The sequence below is a fragment of the Bombina bombina genome, chromosome 1 (assembly GCF_027579735.1).
Source record: "Bombina bombina isolate aBomBom1 chromosome 1, aBomBom1.pri, whole genome shotgun sequence".
NCBI classification, from domain to species: domain Eukaryota; kingdom Metazoa; phylum Chordata; class Amphibia; order Anura; family Bombinatoridae; genus Bombina; species Bombina bombina.
Window position 1 is genome coordinate 1,506,884,139 of NC_069499.1, and position 19,425 is coordinate 1,506,903,563.

Genomic DNA, 19,425 nt, shown 5'->3' on the forward strand with positions numbered 1-19,425 from the left:
ATGTTAGTGATAGGAAGAGACAAAGTGAGGTGTTGGTTATAGATTCTTAAATCAAGTGTTTATTATTTTTACAAATGGTGCCACAGTGAACTATTTTGTCTTAGGGTGTAGCCTAGACCAGATCATCTCTGCAGTTCACAGAGAAGCATTTGGTGGCTTTGAAGCAATGGGAACTGGTGGGATTATATTCTCACTGCGCCTCCCATACGGAGTGCTGCCCTTCAGATTATGGTTTTAGCAAATATTAACTGAGGCCCTGTTTGTGCCCACAGAACTGCAGGAGGGAGAAGAAACCTCTTGATCCTGTGGGACCGGTCATGCTGTCTCTCAGCATTGAGGTAAGTGCAGTCTTTATTTTTCTGGGACTTAAAATTACTTCAGAATAGACTGTATGCTTACATATCTGTTTTGTGGGACATTATATAACTTTATCCCTGCGTGTTAAAGGAGATTAAAGGGATACTCAGGTTAAATTAAATTATGATTCAGATACAGCATGTAATTTTAAACAACTTTCCAATTTACTTCCATTTAAAAAAATGTACACAGTCTTTTATATTTATACATTTTGAGTCACCAGATCCTACTGAGCATGTGCAAGAATTCACAGACTATACGTATATGCATTTGTGATTGACTGATTGCTATCACATGGTACAAGGGGAGTGGAAATATACATAACTTTGAAATTTGTTATAAAAAAAATCTACCACTCATTTGAAGTTCAGACTAAGTGCTATTGCATTGTCTTGTTATCTTGCATTTGTTGATTATGCAAATCTAATGTGTTGACTGGTCCTTTAAGTTATGGGGCAGTTTTCTGCAGTCTCAGTAACAACTTCTGCTTTTATAAGTACTGCTTTCAGAGGCTACATGGCTCAAGTGTGCGGCCCAGGAAAGAGACAGTAACAAGGGTTATCCTGTGTTCATAGGGCGGTATGTCATGGGGAATAAATTATGTTGCCTATCCCTGTTTTAACATGTCTGTTGAACGTGCCACTTGTATTTATCGGCTTTATTGATAGAAACATCAGCCGACAGAGAGGTACTTTATGTCCTCACTCCCAATGTGCCTATTCTATTAATCTACCGACAGGGAGGATTTGACACGTTGTTATACAGGTTATGAAATTGGCTCACAACGGCTTCTGTTAAAAACTCATCAGCCGACAGAGCGGTTTATTTTATTAAACATGCAGTGTGTGGTTAGTACGGATTTCTGCCTTGTGTGATGGGAGTGATTGATGTACAGAGGCAGTAAGGGGAATTCTTTATTGCCATGCGGTTCTTCGACGGCTCGCTTTGTAGAACGTATGCGGCCAGTGAAGTTTAACTAATACACCCACAATGGGCGGAGCTCCGGTACGCCCCATGGTTTGTGCACCTTTGCACATTAAGATATGGTCAGTATTTTCTGTGCCATGAGGTCTCCGTCGGCTTGCCTTGTTAGATATATGCGGCTGAAGATGTTTTAACCGATACGCCCACGATGGGCGGAGTTCCGTTGCGCACCATGGTTGCTTTTTCCTTCAATGGACGCCGGATGCTTTCTCTACTGTGTTACAACAGAGACAATGTAGTAGAGAGACTTTGCATGCTTTGGTTGCCTGTTTCCTTTTATTTATGTGGTCAACAGTAAAGATATGTCCTTTTTGATGTTATAGGCATATGTGGTTTGTAACCTATGTTCTCCTTGTTGCGGTGGGGTTCCAGTTTAGGGAATTTACTACTTGGAGAAATACATTGCATTTTTCTCTTGTTAAGTGTATCCAGTCCACGGATCATCCATTACTTGTGGGATATTCTCCTTCCCAACAGGAAGTTGCAAGAGGATCACCCACAGCAGAGCTGCTATATAGCTCCTCCCCTCACTGCTATATCCAGTCATTCTCTTGCAACTCTCAACTAAGATGGAGGTCGTAAGAGGACTGTGGTGTTTTATACTTAGTTTATTTCTTCAATCAAAAGTTTATTTTTAAATGGTACCAGAGTGTACTGTTTATCTCAGGCAGTATTTAGAAGAAGAATCTGCCTGCGTTTTCTATGATCTTAGCAGAAGTAACTAAGATCCTTTGCTGTTCTCACATATTCTGAGGAGTGAGGTAACTTCAGAGGGGGAATAGCATGCAGGTTTTCCTGTAATAAGGTATGTGCAGTTAAAATATTTTTCTAGGGATGGAATTTGCTAGAAAATGCTGCTGATACTGAAGTAATGTAAGTAAAGCCTTAAATGCAGTGATAGCGACTGGTATCAGGCTTATTAATAGAGATACATACTCTTATAAAAGTGTATTTTAAAACGTTTGCTCGCATGTTTAATCGTTTTTTACATATGTTTGGTGATAAAACTTATTGGGGCCTAGTTTTTTCCACATGGCTGGCTTGAATTTTGCCTAGAAACAGTTCCCTGAGGCTTCCCACTGTTGTAATATGAGTGGGAGGGGCCTATTTTAGCGTTTTTTTGCACAGCAAAAATTAGAGACACAGACATCCAGCTTCTTCCTGCATGATCCAGGACTTCTCTGAAGGGCTCAAAAGGCTTCAAAAGTCGTATTGAGGGAGGTAAAAAGCCACAGTAGAGCTGTGGCAGTTGTTGTGACTGTTTAAAAAACGTTTTTGTCATTTGTTATTCCGTTTTTGGTATTAAGGGGTTAATCATCCATTTGCAAGTGGGTGCAATGCTCTGCTAACTTATTACATACACTGTAAAAATTTCGTTAGTGTAACTGCATTTTTTCACTGTTATTTCAAAATTTGGGAAAATTTGTGTTTCTTAAAGGCGCAGTAACGTTTTTTATATTGCTTGTAAACTTGTTTTAAAGTGTTTTCCAAGCTTGCTAGTCTCATTGCTAGTCTGTTTAAACATGTCTGACACAGAGGAACCTACTTGTTCATTATGTTTGAAAGCCATGGTGGAGCCCCATAGGAGAATGTGTACTAAATGTATTGATTTCACCTTAAACAGTAAAGATCAGTCTTTATCTATAAAAGAATTATCACCAGAGGGTTCTGTCGAGGGGGAAGTTATGCCGACTAACTCTCCCCACGTGTCAGACCCTTCGCCTCCCGCTCAGGGGAGGCACGCTAATATGGCGCCAATTACATCAGGGACGCCCATAGCGATTACCTTGCAGGACATGGCTGCAATCATGAATAATACCCTGTCAGAGGTATTATCTAGATTGCCTGAATTAAGAGGCAAGCGCGATAACTCTGGGGTTAGGAGAGATACAGAGCTCGCAAATGCTCTTAGAGCCATGTCTGATACTGCGTCACAGTATGCAGAACATGAGGACGGAGAGCTTCAGTCTGTGGGTGACATCTCCGACTCGGGGAAACCTGATTCAGAGATTTCTAATTTTAAATTTAAGCTTGAGAACCTCCGTGTATTGCTTGGGGAGGTATTAGCTGCTCTGAATGACTGTAACACAGTTGCAATTCCAGAGAAATTGTGTAGGCTGGATAGATACTATGCGGTACCGGTGTGTACTGACGTTTTTCCTATACCTAAAAGGCTTACAGAAATTATTAGCAAGGAGTGGGATAGACCTGGTGTGCCCTTTTCCCCACCTCCTATATTTAGAAAAATGTTTCCAATAGACGCCACTACACGGGACTTATGGCAGACGGTCCCTAAGGTGGAGGGAGCAGTTTCTACTTTAGCAAAGCGTACCACTATCCCGGTTGAGGACAGTTGTGCTTTTTCAGATCCAATGGATAAAAAATTGGAGGGTTACCTTAAGAAAATGTTTATTCAACAAGGTTTTATTTTACAGCCCCTTGCATGCATTGCGCCTGTCACTGCTGCGGCGGCATTCTGGTTTGAGGCCCTGGAAGAGGCCATCCAGACAGCTCCATTGAATGAAATTATTGACAAGCTTAGAACGCTTAAGCTAGCTAACTCATTTGTTTCTGATGCCATTGTTCATTTGACTAAACTAACGGCTAAGGATTCCGGATTCGCCATCCAGGCGCATAGGGCGCTATGGCTTAAATCCTGGTCAGCTGACGTGACTTCAAAGTCTAAATTACTCAACATTCCTTTCAAGGGGCAGACCTTATTCGGGCCTGGCTTGAAGGAAATTATTGCTGACATTACTGGAGGCAAGGGTCATACCCTTCCTCAGGACAGGGCCAAATCAAAGGCCAAACAGTCTATTTTTCGTGCCTTTCGAGATTTCAAGGCAGGAGCCTCATCAACTTCCTCCGCTTCAAAACAAGAGGGAACTGTTGCTCATTCCAGACAGGCCTGGAAACCTAACCAGTCCTGGAACAAGGGCAAGCAGGCCAGAAAGCCTGCTGCTGCCCCCAAGACAGCATGAAGGAACGGCCCCCTATCTGGAAACGGATCTAGTGGGGGGCAGACTTTCTCTCTTCGCCCAGGCGTGGGCAAGAGATGTTCAGGATCCCTGGGCGTTGGAGATCATATCTCAGGGATATCTTCTGGACTTCAAAGCTTCTCCTCCACAAGGGAGATTTAATCTTTCAAGGTTATCAGCAAACCAGATAAAGAAAGAGGCATTCCTAAGCTGTGTGCAAGACCTCCTAGTAATGGGAGTGATCCATCCAGTTCCGCGGATGGAACAAGGACAGGTATTTTATTCAAATCTGTTTGTGGTTCCCAAGAAAGAGGGAACCTTCAGACCAATCTTGGATCTAAAGATCTTAAACAAATTCCTCAGAGTTCCATCATTCAAAATGGAAACTATTCGGACCATCCTACCCATGATCCAAGTGGGTCAGTGCATGACCACAGTGGACTTAAAGGATGCCTACCTTCACATACCGATTCACAAAGATCATCATCGGTTCCTAAGGTTTGCCTTTCTAGACAGGCATTACCAATTTGTAGCTCTTCCCTTCGGGTTGGCCACTGCCCCGAGAATTTTTACAAAGGTTTTGGGCTCACTTCTGGCGGTTCTAAGACCGCGAGGCATAGCGGTGGCTCCGTATCTAGACGACATCCTGATACAGGCGTCAAGCTTTCAAATTGCCAAGTCTCATACAGAGATAGTTCTGGCATTTCTGAGGTCGCATGGGTGGAAAGTGAACGTGGAAAAGAGTTCTCTATCACCACTCACAAGAGTCTCCTTCCTAGGGACTTTTATAGATTCTGTAGAGATGAAAATTTACCTGACAGAGTCCAGGTTATCAAAACTTCTAAATGCTTGCAGTTTCCTTCATTCCATTCCACGCCCGTCAGTGGCTCAGTGCATGGAAGTAATCGGCTTAATGGTAGCGGCAATGGACATAGTGCCATTTGCGCGCCTGCATCTCAGACCGCTGCAATTATGCATGCTAAGTCAGTGGAATGGGGATTACTCAGATTTGTCCCCTCTACTAAATCTGGATCAAGAAACCCGAGATTCTCTTCTCTGGTGGCTATCTCGGGTCCATCTGTCCAACGGTATGACCTTTCGCAGACCAGATTGGACAATTGTAACAACAGACGCCAGCCTTCTAGGCTGGGGTGCAGTCTGGAACTCCCTGAAGGCTCAGGGTTCATGGACTCAGGAGGAGAAACTCCTCCCAATAAATATTCTGGAGTTAAGAGCATTATTCAATGCTCTTCTAGCTTGGCCTCAGTTAGCAACACTGAGGTTCATCAGATTTCAGTCGGACAACATCACGACTGTGGCTTACATCAACCATCAAGGGGGAACCAGGAGTTCCCTAGCGATGTTAGAAGTCTCAAAGATAATTCGCTGGGCAGAGTCTCACTCTTGCCACCTGTCAGCAATCCACATCCCAGGCGTAGAGAACTGGGAGGCGGATTTTCTAAGTCGTCAGACTTTTAATCCCGGGGAGTGGGAACTCCATCCGGAGGTGTTTGCTCAACTGGTCCATCGTTGGGGCAAACCAGAACTGGATCTCATGGCGTCTCGCCAAAACGCCAAGCTTCCTTGTTACGGATCCAGGTCCAGGGACCCGGGAGCAACGCTGATAGATGCTCTAGCAGCTCCTTGGTTCTTCAACCTGGCCTATGTGTTTCCACCGTTTCCTCTGCTCCCTCGACTGATTGCCAAAATCAAACCGGAGAGAGCATTGGTGATTCTGATAGCGCCTGCGTTGCCATGCAGGACCTGGTATGCAGACCTAGTGGACATGTCATCTCTTCCACCATGGACTCTGCCTCTGAGGCAGGACCTTCTAAAACAAAGTCTTTTCAATCATCCAAATCTAATTTCTCTGAGACTGACTGCATGGAGGTTTAACGCTTGATTCTATCAAGGCGTGGCTTCTCCGAGTCAGTCATTGATACCTTAATACAGGCACGGAAGCCTGTCACCAGGAAAATCTACCATAAGATATGGCGTAAATATCTTTATTGGTGTGAATCCAAGAGTTACTCATGGAGTAAGGTTAGGATTCCTAGGATATTGTCCTTTCTCCAAGAGGGTTTGGAAAAAGGCTTATCAGCTAGTTCTTTAAAAGGACAGATCTCTGCTCTGTCTATTCTTTTGCACAAGCGTCTGGCAGAAGTTCCAGACGTCCAGGCATTTTGTCAGGCTTTGGTTAGGATTAAGCCTGTGTTTAAAACTGTTGCTCCCCTGTGGAGCTTAAACTTGGTTCTTAAAGTTCTTCAGGGAGTTCCGTTTGAACCCCTTCATTCCATTGATATTAAACTTTTATCTTGGAAAGTTCTGTTTTTGATGGCTATTTCCTCGGCTCGAAGAGTCTCTGAGTTATCTGCCTTACATTGTGATTCTCCTTATCTGATTTTTCATTCAGACAAGGTAGTTCTGCGTACCAAACCTGGGTTTTTACCTAAGGTGGTTTCTAACAGGAATATCAATCAAGAGATTGTTGTTCCATCATTGTGTCCTAATCCTTCTTCAAAGAAGGAACGTCTTTTGCATAATCTGGACGTAGTCCGTGCCTTGAAGTTTTACTTACAGGCTACTAAAGATTTTCGTCAAACATCTGCCCTGTTTGTCGTTTACTCTGGACAGAGGAGAGGTCAAAAAGCTTCGGCAACCTCTCTCTCCTTTTGGCTTCGGAGCATAATACGCTTAGCCTATGAGACTGCTGGACAGCAGCCCCCTGAAAGGATTACAGCTCATTCTACTAGAGCTGTGGCTTCGACCTGGGCCTTTAAAAATGAGGCCTCTGTTGAACAGATTTGCAAGGCTGCGACTTGGTCTTTGCTTGACACCTTTTCAAAATTTTACAAATTTGACACTTTTGCTTCTTCGGAGGCTGTTTTTGGGAGAAAGGTTCTACAGGCAGTGGTTCCTTCCGTTTAAGTTCCTGCCTTGTCCCTCCCATCATCCGTGTACTTTAGCTTTGGTATTGGTATCCCACAAGTAATGGATGATCCGTGGACTGGATACACTTAACAAGAGAAAACATAATTTATGCTTACCTGATAAATTTATTTCTCTTGTAGTGTATCCAGTCCACGGCCCGCCCTGTCCTTTTAAGGCAGGTCTAAATTTTAATTAAACTACAATCACCACTGCACCCTATGGTTTCTCCTTTCTCGACTTGTTTCGGTCGAATGACTGGATATGGCAGTGAGGGGAGGAGCTATATAGCAGCTCTGCTGTGGGTGATCCTCTTGCAACTTCCTGTTGGGAAGGAGAATATCCCACAAGTAATGGATGATCCGTGGACTGGATACACTACAAGAGAAATAAATTTATCAGGTAAGCATAAATTATGTTTTTCCTACTAGTAGGTATTGATACCTTGCAATTTATTTAACCTAGGTATGAGGGTTCTGTGGCCCTGTGGCCAGGTGCACTGCCCCACATCCCAAAGCCTGTGAGTTCGACCATGACCACAGCTGCTGATAGTTTTTATGCAGCTAATATATAGGAAGGATGTTTTTTTTTTTTACCATTTAAAGAGACAGTAACATATTTTCCTGTGTTAAAATTTATTGTAGAATTCTCCTTATGAAGTGGTTGTTTGGAGTCTGGTGACACCTGTCAATCCATGCCACAATATTCTACATATGGTGACACACAACTTTATAACCCACAGGCAGTTCTCTGCGGTTCCTTTCAAGGACTTTGCTTTTGATGTCCATAGCGATGTCTAGTTGCAGCAGTATTTACGTTGTTATTGGGTTGTTTCTGCACGACAGAAATCAAACGTTCTTTTAAAATTTAAAGGGACAGTAACAATTTTCTTCTACTAGATAAGACGAGTCCAAGGATTCATCCTTGTGGGATATTATCCTCCTGCTAACAGGAAGTGGCAAAGAGCACCACAGCAGAGCTGTATATATATAGCTCCTCCCTTCTCTCCACCCCCAGTCATTCTCTTTTCCTATACTAGTAATAGGAAGAGGTAAAGTGAAAGAGGTGTTAAAATGATAGTTTTTATTTTCTTCAAGCAAGACTTTTTTATTTTAAATGGTACCGGTGAGTACTATTTTTCCTCAGGCAGCATATGGAAGAAGATTTCTGCCTGGAGGTTGATGATCTTAGCAGTTGTCACTAAGATCCAGATGAGTTCCCACAGAATGGCTGAGGAGTACTATAGAAACTTCAGTGTGGGGAACGTTTTTCATGCTACAAGCATTGAGGTATGTTCAGTAATTTTTTTCTGAAGTGACTGTGATATTTCAGAACAGGCTGACATAGTTCCCAAGAGGGAAGGGGTAAGCAGTAAACCTATAGATAAAAAAGGGGTATTACTGGAGACCTGTGTATGAATTGTTATGGGCTAAATGCAGCAAGATAATGATGGCAGCATAGATAGACACTCGGGCAGCATAACGTTTTTATTGACACAAACGGTTTGATATTCACTGTTGCTGGGCATTGTGCTGGGGGTTTTCACATGGCTTTAAGGTACATTTGGGATACTTAAACCCACATGGCTAGTTTCTATACCGCTTCCTTGCGGTTTTTTAGGCTGAGAGTACATCACATATGATGGGCGGGGCCTAATTTTCGTGCCTCAGATGCGCAATTGATCTTTACAAGAAGGCAGCAAACTTCAGCTTCGGTTGGGCCCAAACTGAGAGATAGGCTAATGGAGTCATAGTGAGACTTGTCAGACCCCTGAGGGCAGGTAGGCGCCACAGCAGAGCTGTGGCGAGGTGCAGGGGGTTGTTATGTTAATTTTCATAATGTTTTTGGGAATAACGTTTTTCTTATAGGGGGTTATTTTGTCCCATATTTGTGATGCAATATTAGGCTACAATATAAGGAGGATATATGCTACAATTGTGAACGTTATAGCATTTTGAGGCAGATTTGCAAATATTGTGTGCTTTTTTACTTCTTAAAGGCACAGTACCGTTTTAAAAACTTGGTGTTTTTTCAATAAAGTGATTTCAAGACTTTTTGTGGTTATTACTAGCCTGTTCAACATGTCTGACATTGAGGAAAGTCAATGCTCTGTGTTTAGAAGCCATTGTGGAACCCCCACTTACATTGTGTCCCTCTTGTACTGAAAGGGCCTTACATTGCAAAGAACATATTTTAGGTCATAAAAGTATGTCTAAGCATGATTCTCAGTCTGAAGAAAATCAGGTTATGCCATCCAATTCTCCCCAAGTGTCACAACCTTTAACGCCCACTCAAGCGACGCCAAGTACTTCTAGTGCGTCTCTTTTACTCTGCAAGATATGGCTGCAGTTATGTCTACTACTCTTACAGAGGTATTATCTAAACTGCCAGGTTTGCAGGATAAACGCAGTAGGTCCGGTATTAAGGTAAATGCTGAGCCCTCTGATGCTTTATTGGCCATTTACGATGTACCCTCACAGTGTTCTGGTTGGGGAATTGCTGTCTGAGGGAGAGCTTTCAGATTCAGGAAATGTGTTACCTCAGACAGATTTGGATGTGATGTCCTTTAAATTTAAGCTTGAACACCTCCGCCTGTTACTCCGGGAGGTTTTATCGACTCTGGATAATTGTGACCCTATTGTAATACCACCAGAGAAATTGTGTAAGATGGATAAATATCTAGAGGTACCTGTTTACATTGATGTTTTTCCAGTCCCTAAAAGAATTTAGTACATTGTTGCAAAGGAATGGGATAGACCTGGCATTCCGTTCTCTCCCCCTCCTAATTTTAAGAAAATGTTTCCCATATCTGACACCATTCGGGATTCTTGGCAAACGGTCCCTAAGGTGGAGGGAGCTATTTCTACCCTAGCTAAGCGTACAACTATACCTATTGAGGACAGTTGTGCTTTCAAAGATCCTATGGATAAAAAATTAGAGGGTCTTCTAAAGAAATTGTTTATTCGTCAGGGTTTTCTTCTACAACCTATAGCATGCATTGTTCCAGTGACTACTGCCGCAGCTTTTTGGTTCGAGGTTCTAGAGGAGTCTCTTAAGGTTGAGACCCCATTAGATGATATTTTGGATAGAATTAAGGCTCTCAAGTTGGCTAATTCTTTTATTACCGATGCCGCTTTTCAAATTGCTAAATTAGCGGCGAAAAATGCAGGTTTTGCCATTTTAGCGCGTAGAGCGTTATGGCTTAAGTCTTGGTCTGCTGATGTGTCATCAAAATCTAAGCTTTTAGCTATTCCTTTCAAAGGTAAGACCCTATTCGGACCTGAATTGAAGGAAATCATTTCTGACTTTACTGGAGGTAAAGGTCATGCCCTACCTCAGGATAAGACTGTTAAGATGAGGGCTAAACAAAATAATTTTCGTTCCTTTCGAAACTTTAAAGGAGGCCCAAAGCAGGAGGGGAATTTTGTGCAATCCAAGTCAGTCTGGAGACCTAACCAGGCCTGGAATAAAGGTAAACAAGCCAAGAAGCCCGCTGCTGCTACCAAGACAGCATGAAGGGGCAGACCCCGATCCGGGACCGGATTTGGTAGGGGACAGACTTTCTCTCTTCGCTCAGGCTTGGGCAAGGGACGTTCAGGATTCCTGGGCATTAGAAATTGTGACCCAGGGGTATCAGCCGGAATTCAAGGATTTTCTCCCAAGAGGGAGATTTCATCTTTCACGTTTGTCTGTAGACCAGACAAAAAGAGAGGCGTTCTTACGCTGTGTAAAAGACCTCTATACCATGGGAGTAATTTGTCCAGTTCCAAAACTAGAACAGGGATAGGGGTTTTACTCAAATCTGTTTGTGGTTCCCAAAAAAGAGGGAACTTTCAGACCGATTTTAGATCTCAAATGTCTAAACAAATTTCTCAGAGTCCCATCGTTCAAGATGGAGACTATACGAACAATCTTACCAATGATCCAGGAGGGTCAATATATGACCACCGTGGATCTGAAGGATGCGTATCTTCACATTCCTATCCACAAGGATCATCAGTTTCTACGGTTCGCCTTTCTGCTTGAACACTATCAGTCTGTGGCTCTTCCTTTCGGGTTGGCCACAGCTCCCAGAATCTTCACAAAAGTGCTAGGGTCCCTTCTGGCGGTTCTCAGGCCACGGGGCATAGCAGTGGCACCCTATCTGGACGATATTTTGATCCAGGCGTCAACTTATCGTCTGACCAAATCTCACACGGACATCGTGTTGGCATTTCTAAGAACTCACGGCTGGAAAGTGAATATAGAAAAGAGTTCACTAGTTCCACTAACAAGAGTTCCATTCTTGGGAACTCTGATAGACTCGGTAGACATGAAAATATTTCTGAAGGATGTAAGAAAGTCAAAGATTCTAAATACTTGCCGAGCACTTCAGTCTATTCCTCGGCCATCAGTGGCTCAGTGTATGGAAGTCATTGGATTAATGGTAGCAATGGACATCGTTCCGTTTGCTCGCTTTCATCTCAGACCACTGCAGCTGTGCATGCTCAGACAGTGGAATAGGGATTATGCGAATTTATCTCCTCAGATAAATCTGGATCAAGAGACCAGAGACTCTCTTCTTTGGTGTTTGTCACAGGATCACCTGTCCCAGGGAATGTGCTTCCGCAGGCCAGCATGGGTCATAGTGACGACGGACGCCAGGAGTGTTTGGACTCAGGAGTCTCCTCTACTACCAATCAATATTCTGGAACTGAGAGCAATATTCAACGCGTTTCAGGCGTGGCCTCAGTTGGCTTTGGCCAAATTCATAAGATTCCAGTCGGACAATATCACGACTGTAGCATATATCAATCATCAAGGGGGAACAAATAATTCTCTAGCGATGATAGAGGTTTCAAAGATAATCCGAAGGGCGGGGGCTCACTCTTGCCATTTATCAGCAATCTATATCCCAGGAGTAGAGAACTGGGAAGCCGATTTTCTGAGTCGTCAGACTTTTCATCCGGGGGAGTGGGAGCTCCATCCGGAGGTGTTTGCATCATTATTCATCAATGGGGCACACCAGAATTGGATCTGATGGCATCTCGTCAGAATAACAAACTTCCTCGTTACGGGTCCAGGTCAAGGGATCCCCAAGCTGTACTGATAGATGCTCTAGCAGTACCTTGGTCGTTCAACCTGGCTTATGTGTTTCCACCATTTCCTCTCCTGCCTCGTGTGATTGCAAGAATCAAACAGGAGAGAGCCTCGGTAATCCTAATAGCGCCTGTATGGCCACGCAGGACTTGGTATGCGGATCTAGTGGACATGTCCTCTCTGCCACCGTGGAAACTTCCATTGAGACAGGACCTTCTCATTCAAGGTCCGTTCCAACATCCAAATCTAAATTCTCTGCAGCTGACGGGGATTCTCTGAGTTGGTCATTGATACTTTGATTCAGGCTCGCAAGCCTGTCACTAGGAAAATTTACCATAAGATATGGCGTGAATATCTTTATTGGTGTGAATCTAAGGGCTACTCATGGAGTAGGGTTAGGATTCCTAGGATTTTGTCTTTTCTCCAAGAAGGATTGGAGAAGGGATTATCAGCTAGTTCCTTAAAAGGACAAATTTCTGCCTTGTCAATTCTACTATATAAGCGTCTGGCAGATGTCCCAGACGTTCAGTCTTTTTGTCAGGCTTTAATCACAATCAAACCTGTATTTAAACCTATTGCTCCGCCATGGAGTTTGAATTTAGTTCTTAATGTTCTTCAAGGGGTTCCGTTTGAACCAATGCATTCCATAGATATTAAGCTTTTATCTTGGAAAGTTTTGTTTTTAGTTGCTATCTCTTCTGCTCGAAGAGTTTCTGAGCTTTCTGCGTTACAATGTGATTCGCCTTATCTTATTTTCCATTCTGATAATGTGGTTTTACGTACTAAACCTGGATTCCTTCCTAAGGTTGTTTCAAATAAGAATATTAATCAGGAAATTGTTGTTCCTCCTTTGTGTCCTAATCCTTCTTCTAAGAAGGAGCGTCTGTTACATAACTTGGACGTGGTTCGTGCCTTGAAGTTTTACTTACAAGCGACCAAGGATTTCCGTAAAACATCTTCTCTATTCGTTGTTTATTCTGGAAAGCATAGGGGTCAAAAAGCTACGGCTACCTCTCTTTTTGGCTGAAAAGCATCATCCGCCTGGCATATGAGACTGCTGGACAGCAGTGGTTTCCACTTGGGCTTTTAAAAACGATGCTTCTGTTGAACAGATTTGTAAGGATGCGACTTGGTCCTCCCTTCATACTTTTTCCAAATTTTCCAAATTTGATACTTTTGCTTCTTCTGAGGCTATTTTTGGGAGAAAAGTTCTTCAAGCAGTGGTGCCTTTCCGTTTAGGTATCTGTCTTGTCCCTCCTGTTCATCCGTGTCCTGTTGCTTTGGTATTGTATCCCACAAGTAAGGATGAATCCGTGGACTCGTCGTATCTAGTAAAAATAAAGGAAATTTATGCTTACCTGTTAAATTGATTTATTCTACGATACGACAAGTCCACAGCCCTCCCTGTCATTTTAGACAGATTATATTTTTGTTTTTTAAAACTTCAGTCACCCCTGCACCTTTTAGCTTTTCTTTTCTCTTCCTATACCTTCGGTCGAATGACTGGGGGTGGAGAGAAGGGAGGAGCTATATATACAGCTCTGCTGTGGTGCTCTTTGCCACTTCCTGTTAGCAGGAGGATAATATCCCACAAGTAAGGATGAATCCGTGGACTCGTCGTATCATAGAAGAAATCAATTTATCAGGTAAGCATACATTTTCTTTTTCTGTGTAAATTTGATTACCTAAATTGCAACTGTTTTGTTTGTTCAATCATCCTTTGTGACATAGGATGGTACAAACGTTCACAAGAATGAGTTTCTTTGAGTTAAAGAGACTGTACCGTCTTGTTCTGTGTGCATTATATTAAATGACTTTTTATGATAGTTTATTCTTTGTCTGAAGATGAAACTAACGCACTCAAAGATAAAGTTAATTTCTCCTACATTGGTGTATCCGGCCCACGCTTCATCCTTACTTGTGGGATATTCTCAATCCCTACAGGAAGTGGCAAAGAGAGCACACAGCAGAGCTGTCCATATAGCTCCCCTCAGGCTCCGCCCCCCCCAGTCATTCTCTTTGCCGCTCTTACTAGTAGCATCTCCACAGGGGTGGTAAAGAGTATGTGGTGTTAGTTGTAGTTTTTTATTTCTTCTATCTTTCTGGCTGAAAAGCATCATCCGGTTGGCCTATGAGACTGCTGGAAGGCAGCCTCCTGAACGAATTACAGCTCACTCTACTAGAGCTGTGGCTTCCACATTGGCTTTCAAGAATGAGGCTTCTGTTGAACAGATCTGTAAGGCAGCGACTTGGTCTTCACTGCATACATTTGCCAAATTTTACAAATTCGATACTTTTGCTTCTTCGGAGGCTATTTTTGGGAGAAAGGTTTTACAAGCAGTGGTGCCTTCCATTTAGGTTACCTGACTTGTTCCCTCCCTTCATCCGTGTCCTAAAGCTTTGGTATTGGTTCCCACAAGTAAGGATGAAGCCGTGGACCGGATACACCAATGTAGGAGAAAACAGAATTTATGTTTACCTGATAAATTTCTTTTTCCTACAGTGTATCTGGTCCACGGCCCACCCTGGCATTTGGTCAGGTTTAAATTTTATTTTTTGTAAACTACAGTCACCACTGCACCCTATGGTTCTCCTTTTTCTCCTAACAGTCGGTCGAATGACTGGGGGGGCGGAGCCTGAGGGGAGCTATATGGACAGCTCTGCTGTGTGCTCTCTTTGCCACTTCCTGTAGGGATTGAGAATATCCCACAAGTAAGGATGAAGCCGTGGACCTGATACACCGTAGGAGAAAGAAATTTATCAGGTAAACATAAATTCTGTTTCTCTGAATTAAAAGGAACGGTATTGTTTCCTATGTTCAAATATCCCATTTTCAGCGAACCAACATTGGTAGCATAATGGTTAGCTGAACTACCTTGCAAGCAGAAGGTTTGTGGTTTGAATCCAGCTACTGCTCCCTGCATGTGCACTCAAAAGTTGTTGGTTTACTGTTTGGGAGTCTGTTAACAAGTGGCCACTAATTTCTCCTATAGTATTCCAATCATAATTTTAGGGCCTGCTTGAAGGGTCTGGCATGTCCTTCGCACTCCGTTCAGGGTTATGATGCTTTCTATGTTTTTACGTAGGGTTTAGCATTGCTGGAAGACTTACTATTTTAGCGATTTCTCCACGTTGCTGGGATTTCCAGTTTCAAATGGATTTGGTGCCTTGGGCGTCCTCTATATTTACATAACTGTTTCCTATAGCCGTATCAGCTAAGTGGCTGAACGACATTCCTTAGGGGAGAAGGTGTAGTTTCGATCACTACGAATTACCCTTTTTTGTCCTTAGAGTATAGTCCTACTGGATTAAATTTAGTTATGGGACGCACTCCAGGGTTTACAATGACAACCATCTGGGTACTTTGGTACCGTCACTGATGTAGCGGCACATTGGCTACTTATTTTATTTCACCTTCTTGCCTTCCAATTGTCAAACTGGGAGCGTAGGTGGATCTATTTCAGCTCTTGGTGCCTTTTGGCTAGAGCCTTGTTTTAGGACTATGTGTTATATAACTAAAAGCTTGGTGAACGTATAGCCTGCTGTTGACTCAGACAGCATAGGGAACATGCTCCTGTCTGAGATTGGATCTTGTAGGGGGCTGGTTTTCTGTTTTTCGCTCTAGTTTGTTTTTAAACTTGAATGTTTTCCTCTCAGAGGCAGTTTCTGCATTCTAGATTGTCTACGGATTATACACAGGGAGAGACGTTCTTACGCTGTGTAGGAGATCTCTCAGGCCTGGGAGTGATTGCTCCAGTTCTAATATGTCCTTCTAGAAGGATACTATTGATCTGTTTCATGTTTCTCTTGATCCGTGAGGGTCAATTTATGTCAATGTTGGCTTAAGGGCCTAGTACTTTCCTGTGCCGTTCACGAGATTGGTCTCGGGTTCTAGGATTTGCCTTATGGTCAAACACTTTCCGTTCGTGGTTTTTCTCTTGGGTCTTGCCGCAGTCCCGAGTTCTACTGGGCATTGCAAGGGCGCCCTCTCTGACTAATATCCTAGGCCAGGCGTCATTCTTATAGCAAACAAGATTTCCACGGACATGGTATTATTGTTGTTATTCCAGTGAGCTCACGGGTGGAAGGTGACTTTGGAAAGGTGTTCCTTTGTCTCAAGCACAGGGGTAGCTTTTTGGGTATCATGTCAGTTTCCAGATTGCTTAGGTTTGTTTTTCTGACTGAGGTCAGGAAACTAGGGTCTATCTTTACTGGTCTGGACCTTCAGCCCAATTCTCGGCCTTCAGTGGCTCAGTACATAGTGGGTGATAACTCGAGAGTTGCAGGTTTGATCCCCGGTGAGGTCCTTTCATCCTTCAGGGGTTGATGAAATAAGCAGCGTCTAGTGACTCTTGAATTTCTGTTTGTTCGTTCCACATCAGACCTATGCGGTTGTGCATTCTCAGGCTATGGAACGGAGACTATGCATATTTCTCTCCTCAATTAACTCTGAAGAGGAGACAAAGGATTTTTTTCTATAGTGGTTGTCTCTGGATCACCTGTACCAGGGTACATGATTTAGCAGAGTGAGGACTCCAGTGGAGTCTGTTCCTCGATTTCCTACAACTGAGAGTGAGATTCATGTCTCTTCTGTTTTGGCCTCAGTTGGCATTGACCCAATTTCATTCTTGTATCTGTCAGCGATCCATATCCCAGGGGTTGACACTTGGGAAGCGGATTATTCTAAGTAGACAGTCTTTTTCATCCGGGAGAGTGTGATCTCCATCCGGGAGTATCTTCTTCCTGGTTCTCAAATAGGGTTGGCTGGAGTTGGATGTTATGGCATCTTGTTAGAATGCCTAGTTTTCGGGATGCGGGTCCAGGTCCGGGGGCCCCAGTACAGGCTGTTAACTACCTTGGTAGTTCTTTAATCTTTCAGCCTAAGTTCCCTTTTTCCCCCCGTTTGTGTTTTTTTGCCGTTGGTTTGTTCTGATCACATAGGTGAGGGCATCGGGGCTTCTCCTCGCTTCTGCGTAGTCTCACAGGATTGAGTATGCTAAACTGCTGACCATGTCACCTCGGTAGCCTTGGTTTCTTCCGTTGAGGAGGAATCTTTCTTCAGGGTCCCTCCGTCACTTTCATATAGTTTCTCTGCAGTTACTTACTTTGGGACTGGATGTTTGATCTATGCAAGCGAGGTTTCTTTGATCCGATTATAGATACCTTTTTTCAGGCATGAAAGCCTGTTACTAGGAAGTTTTACCATGAGATATCGCGTACATATCTTTCTTGGTGTGAATCCCAGGGTTACTCATGGAGTAGGGGAGGATTCCTAGAATTTTGTCTTGTCTCCAAGAAGAATTGGAGACGTGGTTATCGGTTTGTTCCCTACAGGGACAGGTTTCGGGTTTGTCTATTTTATTAAACAAGAGTCTGGCAGACGTTCCAGATGTACAATCCTTTTGTCTGGCTCTGTCTGGAATAAGGCCTGTTTTTAGACCTATTACTCCTCTTTTGAGTTTGAATTTAGTTCTTAGAGTTTTTTATAGGGGTTCCGTTGGAACCTATGCATTCCATAGATATTGAGTTGTTATCTTGGAAAGTTTTATTCTTGGTTGCTTTTTTTCAGTTTTCAGTTAAGCACATTACAAGAATATCAGAGTTTTCAGCTTTGCAATATAATTCCCCTTATCTTATTTTTCATGCGGATAAGGTGGTGTTGTGTACTAACCTGGGTCTCTTCCTAAGGTTGTTTCAGTTAAGCACCTTACTCAGGAATCGTGGTTCCATCTGTGTGTTCTATTCCTTTTTCTCAGGAGGAACGTCTGGTACATATTTAGTTGTCGTCCGTGCTTTCAAAGTTCTACTTGCAAGCTACCAAGGACTTTTGTCAGTTGAGAATGCTGGACAGCAGTCTCCTGAATGACTTACGGTTCATTCCACTAGGGCTGTGGTTTCCTCTTGGACATTCAAAAATGATGCTTCTGTTGAACAGATTTACAAGACTGCGACTTGGTCGGCTCCTTTAACTTTTTCTCAATTTTCAAATTTGGTATCTTTGCCTCACATGAGGCTGTTTTTGGAAGGAATGTTCTTCAAGCAGTGGTGGCTTTCGTTTAGGTTACCTGTCTTGTCCCTCCCGTTTCATCCGTGTACTATAGCTTTGGTATTGTATCCCACAAGTAAGGATGAATTCCGTGGACTCATCGTATCTTGAAAAAGAAAAGGACATTTATGCTTACCTAATAAATTATTTCTTTTTCGATACGATGAGTCCACGGCCCGCCCTGTTCTATGAGACAGGTTATTGTTTTTTGTTAAACTTCAGTCACCTCTGCTCCTTGGCTTTTCCTTTCTCTTCCTAACTTCGGTCGAATGACTGGGTTGGGAGGGAAGGGAGGAGCTATTTATACAGCTCTGCTGTGGAGCTCTTTGCCTCCTCCTGCTGACCAGGAGGCGATATCCCACAAGTAAGGATGAATTCCGTGGACTCATCGTATCGAAAAAAAGAAATAAATTTATCATGTAAGCATAAATTTCCTTTTTGACTTTAATAATCGCTGTCTTTCACTCTGTTCCTTTCCTCCCATTCTCTTTTCTTTTGCTTTTCTCACAACCTTTATTCACTCTAGATACCTTTCCCTACTCCATTTTAGGTTAATGTGGTTTATCTATATGAGCGCTGTATATTTTTAAATGATTATTTAGTAATTATACATTTAGGTGGTTTCAGAAACTCGCACACTATTTCACTACCGATGTTAGTATTTTTATAGTTAACAATTTTTTTATATACATAACTTTCATTATTTAAAAGAGAATTATCTGTTGAGATATTGTTAAAAACCACAAACATTTAAAGCCAGTTCGTATATTTCATAGTAGAAGGGACAAACAGAGAAAAATGCACTACAGAGGATTCACGTTCTGCCAGCAGCATCACCAGTGCTTCCACTAATGAAACTTCTGAAAAGAATGAGAAACAAGGAGATTCAGAAGAAGGTAGCAAAGTAGCTGATACAGAAAAGAATATGGAAACTAAGTCCTCTACCACTTTATCAGGTAATATATATATATATATATATTTTTTTTTTTTTTTTCCATTGTAGCACTTTTTTATTTTTATTTTTTATAAATCATATTTTTATTGAGGTAGTCA

The 19,425-nt window shown here is 42.7% G+C and overlaps 1 protein-coding gene across 1 annotated transcript in view; it reads left to right on the forward strand.

The window, feature by feature from the left end:
* Positions 1–19,425, forward strand: part of BPTF (bromodomain PHD finger transcription factor) — a 923,754-nt gene that overhangs the window by 171,385 nt on the left and 732,944 nt on the right. The window contains exon 5 of the mRNA XM_053721515.1: positions 19,149–19,328. Within this exon, the coding sequence (XP_053577490.1) occupies positions 19,149–19,328 (180 nt within the window). The remainder of the gene's footprint in view (positions 1–19,148; positions 19,329–19,425) is intronic.